This window comes from Sinocyclocheilus rhinocerous, unplaced genomic scaffold, assembly GCF_001515625.1.
Source record: "Sinocyclocheilus rhinocerous isolate Xijiao unplaced genomic scaffold, SAMN03320098_v1.1 scaffold2558, whole genome shotgun sequence".
Classification (NCBI taxonomy): domain Eukaryota; kingdom Metazoa; phylum Chordata; class Actinopteri; order Cypriniformes; family Cyprinidae; genus Sinocyclocheilus; species Sinocyclocheilus rhinocerous.
Genome location: NW_015655145.1, coordinates 64,150 through 71,268, shown reverse-complemented (window position 1 = coordinate 71,268; position 7,119 = coordinate 64,150). Strand labels below are relative to the sequence as shown.

Genomic DNA, 7,119 nt, shown 5'->3' with positions numbered 1-7,119 from the left:
GCCCTCCTAAAATGCTTTGTTTAAACACGCCCCCACATGTCTACGTCACTGTGTGGGAAGATTTGCATAACGCCGCCCAAATGTTCACGCAAAGAAAGAAGGCGTAACTTTTATTCTTGCTGTAGTATTGTTTCGGCCGCCGCCATGTCATGGAGACGCTGTGTGTTTCGTTGCGAAAGCGAAACTACTTTGTTTGGCCTTCCAAAAGAGGACACAACTAGAAATCAGTGGTTAAGTTGTATTTACAACACTGTTCCAGAACAGTTCAAGCCAAATATTCGTGTATCGCATTTTATGGAGGACCGCTTCCTGAACCTGGAAGAGTAGACTACAATGCCGGTGTTCTGACAAATAATGCTGACTCACTGCCTGTAAGTACGTTTTCATATTTAAAAAATTTGCCACTGATGATTCAAACGCGAGTTTTGAGCAGTTTAGAGTAGCGCTTGTTGTTTGTCATTTCTCCGATCACAAATGCATATATGGTTTTATGTTTACGCGGCAACGCAGCACGTAAAAAGACAGTATAAGTCATTACAATCAGTAATTATGTCCCCACTGGATGCAACAAATGCCTCGTTTGTAATGGCTTTTATTGGTTTTGCCTCGATGCGCTGGGACAAGGCATCACAGTATGGTAAGGGCTGTTACAGTTCCGTCACACGCAGGGTTGCCAGGTTTTCACAAGAAAACCCGCCCAATCGCTACACAAAACTAGCCCAACCGCGTTCGGGGTGGGGGGGGAGGTTAGATTTTGCATTCCAGGGGATAAATATCATGTTATTGGAGTTGCTTCAACCCGTGGCAACAGTGTTAAAGTAGCCCAATTCTGCGGGAAAACCGCGGACTTGGCAACACTGGTCACACGCTTGAGGCATTCGGCCAATCACAACGCAGTGGATAGCTGGCCAATCAGCGTACGCCTCGCTTTTCAGAACGATGAACTTTGTAAAAATCGACGCGTTTCAGAAAGGCTGGGCATAGAGGAGAAACAATAATGTACAGTATGTCAAAAATAATGTTTTTTTTTACCTTAAACCGCATAAACACATTTCATTACACCAAATACACAAAATAATGTTCTTTTTTAGCAACGTCATATGACCCCTTTAAGAATCATGTGACTGAAGACTGGAGTAATGGCTCCTGAAAAATCAGCTTTGCCTTCACATAAATAACAAAATTACAATTAATGTTAAATGTTAGAAAACTGTTTTTTTATTGTATTAATATTTCACTCTATTACTGTTTTACTATATTTTTCATCAAATAAATGCAGCATTGGTGAGCAAAAGAGACACCTTTCAAAAATATATAAAATATTATGACCCCCAAACCTTTGAACTGCAGTCTAAGTGTACATTTTTACAAAATATTGATGCATGTTTGATACATTATTTCTAATAAAATTCCATTCCATTCCAATTTCATACCCCACTGCAAGAACTTGAAATACAAACACAACATACAGTACTTAAGCTCAGCTCTTTTGCCAATAAAAGTACAGGAACAACCTGTCATTTAAAAACAAGCTGTAGATGAAGTTAATAAAGTTCATTACGGTAAGATTTTGGGTGTTTGAGTGCTTTGAGAAAACGCAGTTGTCACAGCCTTCACTTTACCTTCTGAAACCTCAGCAACAGTCTTGACGTCGGAGTTATTTGTTAGACTGATGATCTCGTTAGGTTGATGATCCATCTAATTAAGAGAGGCTTGTGCACATCCATGAAAATCTGTTGTATCAACTCATCTTTTAATTAGCCTGGCGTTATCTTGTTATGGTAAACGACACCGTGTTTTATAGAATGTTTGTGAGATTGGAGCTCCTGTACATTTTGCATACAAGCTGATTAGTATGTGATTGAGAGTGTACATTATGTATAACCATGGTTTGCTGTGTTTTAGGGTCGTCCTGAGGAGGAACTGGACCGTCTGACAAAGAAGATGCTGTATGACATGGACAACCCCCCCTCTGAGGAGTATTTTGGTATGTGACCAGTTTACCTCACACAAACCTGCCTTCATACAGCCATTAGAAATAACCATTTGCATAAAAGCAATGGCAAAAACTGGCTAACTTAAGTGTCCAAATACTTTTTAGGGTCATTATTAGGGTTACCATTCATCCTCTATTTCCGGGACGTGTCCTGGCTGGGATTTCTAAACTTACCTAAAATGTCCAGGTTTTGGCTTTGTTTTCCTATTGACATGCTCTCTGCAGTCCTCATACATTATATGTATGTCTATTTGCATTGCTTTGACCGTTCTCTGTATATCCCACCTTCTTACAGGCCATGATTGGTTAATTATGTTTAAATGCATGCAATTGGTCAAACAGTTTTTTCAGTCGCTAGTATGAAAACAATAGGAAAACAAAGCCAAAACCAGGATATTTTAGGCACTTTAGAAATCCGGGCCAGGACATGTCTGGGAACAGATGTTCACCCTATGTGAGTAGTATATCTGTGTGCTTGTGTGTGTGGCATACGTAACATTTCCATCATGATTGAAAAGGATGTGGCAATGATGTCATTTTATCTATATATTGACCTTTGTTCTGTGTTCTTTACATGAGGACACAAGTACACATTATTTCCTGTCTTTTTGGGAAGCAGCTGTAGGCCATGGTTGCTTAATCCTATTCCTGGAAAACTACCTTCCTGCAGAATTCAGTTTCAGCTCTGCTCCAACACACCTGTATGTAATTATCAAGTGTTCTTGAAGATCTTAATTAGCTGGTTCAGGTGTGTTTGATTAGGGTTGGAGCAGAAAGGCAGATCTCCTGGAATAGGACTGGGAACACCAGGTTTTGTTTTGCAGAAGTGCGATTAAGCCTAAAGTATGTGTTGGAGTGTGTGAGTGTTTTGCTATATTCACATTCGTCCCTCCACCCTCAGCAGTCTGAGCTTCCCCCTTTTTACCATAAGTGTCAGAAGACATTCCCTGCACTTCTTACCATCAGCTCTTACTGTCAGTTTCTGTTTTCACTCTTTGGTTGGGAAACAGAGCTCTCTGCTTTACACATCTACAGTACTTCCTCCACTGTCTGAGAAATCTGATTTAGATAACTAGATTTTTTTTAATTAGTAGTGGTAGTAGTAGTACAATGAAAAATAAATGTGTGTGTGTGTGCATATATACACTTCAAAAGTTTTAGACGGGTACGATTTTTTTAATTTATTTTTGAAAAGTTTTTAAAAGTAGTCTCTTCTGCTCACAAAGGCTGCATTTATTTGATCCAAAATACTGCAAAATCAGTAATATTGTGAGATATTCTTACAATTTAAAATAACTGTTTTCTATTTGAATATATTTTAAAATGCAATGTATTCCTATGTTGGTAAAGCTGAATTTTCAGCATCATTACTCCAGTCTTCAGTGTCACATGATCCTTCAGAAATCATTCTAATATGCTGATTTGCGCAAGAAACGTTTATTATTATTATTATTATTATTATTATTATTATCAATTTTTAAAACCGCTTTTCAGGTTTATTTGATGAATAAAAAGTTCAAAAGAATGAATGAATGAATGAATTGTACTTTTGAATGGTAGTGTGTAATGTTACAAAAGCTTTCTGTATCAGATAAATGCTTTCCTTTTGAACATTATAGTTAGTGTAACTTTCTAGGTATATGCATGAATCTAATATGTACATTTAATTTAACTTAAACATGTTTTAGAATATAATAAAATACAAATAAACTCTATTACTCTTTCTTTTTTTTTTAAAGGGGTCATCGGATGCAAAATTCACTTTTACATGTTGTTTGAACTGAAATGTGTGTTAGCAGTGTGTATACACAGCCACCCTATAATGATAAAAATCCACCCAGTGGCTTTTTAAAAATCCAGATAAATAATATCCCCTTTTTCAGATTAAGTCGTTCTCAGATTCTTGGCTGTGTGATGTCACACAGACCCAGGCCCCTCCCATGATTGTTGATTGACACGGCCATCTTACCTTAGACCTGCCCTGAGCTGTCATCAGTCCACTATTGTTTATGTTCGATTGTTTATGTTGCGTCTATGTTCGCGCGAATCATTCGTGATTCAGCTGTTTTTTTATTAATGAATTTTGCAAATTGCCTTTCCTAATAATGTGCTAGTTAGCAAGTTTCACGATGAATGCGGCTAAAGTTTACAGTCTCTCAGAGAACTGCGCATCACCCCACGGAGGGAGAGGGGCGGGGAAAGCAGAGCTCATTAGCATTTAAAGGGAAATGCACTGAAACGGCTTGGTGTGAAAAGAGCTGTTTTTGACAGGGTGAAAAGGGTGCAGTTTTACACTACCTTTTGAGAAATTTTAACCAAAGTATGTGTTTTTTTTTTTACCAAAGCATCTTCTAAATGACTAAATGTAAATGTAATATTATATATGATATATAAATATGATTATATCATATTTTCTCATTGATATGAAAGCCCCTACCCTCACAATCCTGTCCTATTTCCAGGCATGACAACAGAAGCTGCAACATGCTTTTTTCTCTATATTGACATGCACTTTTATTCTGAAGTGCTTAGTTCGCCTGTATGTAAAAAACTGGTTTGCATGAAGCAAGGTGTAAGGGTTAAACGAAATAAGAGAGAGGGTGGGTTGGGCTGATGTGTCCTGCTTTCATCAGGGCATGTGTCAGCAGTGAGTGGCCCGGAGTAAACGCGTGGCACGAGTGCACATTGCACAGTCACACACACACACATATATATGCGCAGTGTTTGCAAACTGCTTTAATGGCTAGAGGGAGGTTGAAAGCAGGCTAGTGAGCCTGTAAATGAGTCTGTGTGAACCCAGGTCAGCAGGCATACCCAGTCACTGAGAATGTCACACAGCATCAAACCAAGAGCACAGCACTCCTGGGATTTAAGAGAGAGGCTAAAAGAGGAAGAAAGCCAGGGGTGTGATGAGGTTAAAGAAAGCAGGAGAGAGAAAGAAGCAGCATTGTATGTGAAGGTCAAAGTCCCTATGCAATTGTGGCTTTTAGTTTATGTCTGTTAGCTTAGTGGCAATCTGTATTATAGTGTACTACTAAAAGTTGACAAAAACAACTTTTAGCAGATATACAGATTTAAAATCTCTACTGGGAGAATAGCACTTTCCAGAAGGCACTTTCTATTATATATATACTTTTTGTGAAGCATTAGAAACACAATTCTCAAATGTTAAACTATTTTTAATCAAATAAATTAATACACTGTACTAAAAATGCACTGTAAAATACAGTGTCAAAGAGAAAAAAAGAGAGGAAAAAAACTGGCAGCTATGGTTGCCAGAAATATTCTGTTAAAAATACATTAAAAATAGCAAGAATTATGTAAACCAAATACCTTCAAATGTAGGGTGTCACCCAGGGAATTCAGTTTTTCACTGTAAATTATAAGATGACTTGTTCTTTTTTTTTATTCCAAAAATGGTACATTTAACAGAATTTTACTGTAAACTTGCATGAAATGTAATGTGAATATAATACAGTTTCTCCCCGTATAAAGTAAGGGAACTTCTTTACTGTAGCATTTTTATAGTCTTTCACAATTACATTTCTTTTAGGTTTTTTAGAGTGTTTAAATTTTTTACTTGACTGGACAATTATTTTATGTTTTGTTTTGTTTTGTTTTATACATCTCCTTTCACTAAACACTGAAAGAGAAAAAATAATTCATACTTTTTTTTGGCCAATTAGATGTTTTCTAGAATATCTGTTCGTAATGCCACCGATGAGCAATAGCAAATTGTGGTTTTGCCAAACTGTAATTTAAAATTTTTAAAAGCAGCCTTTTGATTTGAGCCAGCTCAATGTCCTGTTTCAAAATGAATATTTTAGGGAAAAAAAATAAAGTTGTTTTTATGGGGTCTATAATGACAAAACAAGACACACATAAAGCATCAGCACACATTTTAGACCAAGACCGCTTCCTTTCTTACCTCTTCCATTGCTGCCTTTCTTCCCCACACATCCCCTTCCCCTAAGATTTCTCTTATGATCCTGCAGGATGTCATCCAGAACTCCTCTGAAGATCTGCACTGTAAGACGAGGAACCCTTTGAGTATAAGAAACTCTATAATTGCTACCCATCTGATTGCTTGTTCAAGGCCTCCTTCCTTTTAAAAGGGCAGGATAGGGGATAGAGCGGGTGTTGTGAGTGACTGCTGAAGTGGAACCCCAAGGCTAATAATTAACTAAATTAATCAGAGTCAATGCCATGATCTCTCCCGGCTGGACGCTTAGTGCTCCCTCAATTGAGGATATTGTAGTTTGTACTGCTGGAACAGAGGACTCGGTGTCTCCAGAGACAGACACAATTAAGTTTTCTTCTGTTTCTTATTCTGAATACAACATGCCTTAAGTCTGAGGCGAGATACATTGGCGTAATTATTAGCAGAGATTGGTTACATGGTAATTCAGTTGTACACTGTGCTAGAACATAATCAGTTAAAAGACAAGGAACACATAATAGTTTTCACAGTTGGCTGCATTCATCACAGTTCAAGCCAACACACAGCACTTCCTCCCTCCATTACGAGGTATTTCATTTCTAAAGAGCACAAGCGGGACACAGAACTGAATAATGCAGACTTTAAGGCACACTGTATATGTCGTGCAAGTGAATCGCTACCAAAATTGTCTCTGAAGTTTCTGATTAATTGATATTTCTATCTCAATATACTCTGCGAGAAATTCTGTTATTTTTTGTGCTCTGAGAAATTGCGTTTGTGTAACTCATTAGGGAACTCTCAGAAGAGTTTAGATGAGGAGCGATTCCTTAGCTCCAAAGTTTGGCTCTTCAAAAACTTATCGGGTGCAAACATGCGTCAGATCAATTTTCAAAGATTTCGAAAAATCAGATTAAAGATTTCGAAAGGCAAATGACTCAACGGTCAACCAGAACTTTTTTCTTTGTGCTGCGGTTAGGAGTTGGGAATAGCAGCGTTTTTCTAAAGTCAGCTGGAGATGCTCTTATAATTTATAAGACATCTTGCCATGAAAACTTGATGAAGAATCTTGGAAGAGTTTGAGATTTTTTGAACACATAGTAGAGGGCCGAGACCCCAGACGTTGGACTGTAGTAAATGGGTCAAGTGGCATTCAGCTTTGTGTTTCAAACACAACACTATCAAC

The 7,119-nt window shown here is 37.7% G+C and overlaps 1 protein-coding gene across 2 annotated transcripts in view; it reads left to right on the top strand.

The window, feature by feature from the left end:
* LOC107717931 (lipoma-preferred partner homolog) overlaps positions 1-7,119 on the top strand; it is a 232,329-nt gene that overhangs the window by 185,384 nt on the left and 39,826 nt on the right. For both annotated transcript variants that reach the window (XM_016524832.1, XM_016524833.1), the window contains exon 7: positions 1,906-1,987. In XM_016524832.1, the coding sequence (XP_016380318.1) occupies positions 1,906-1,987 (82 nt within the window). The remainder of the gene's footprint in view (positions 1-1,905; positions 1,988-7,119) is intronic.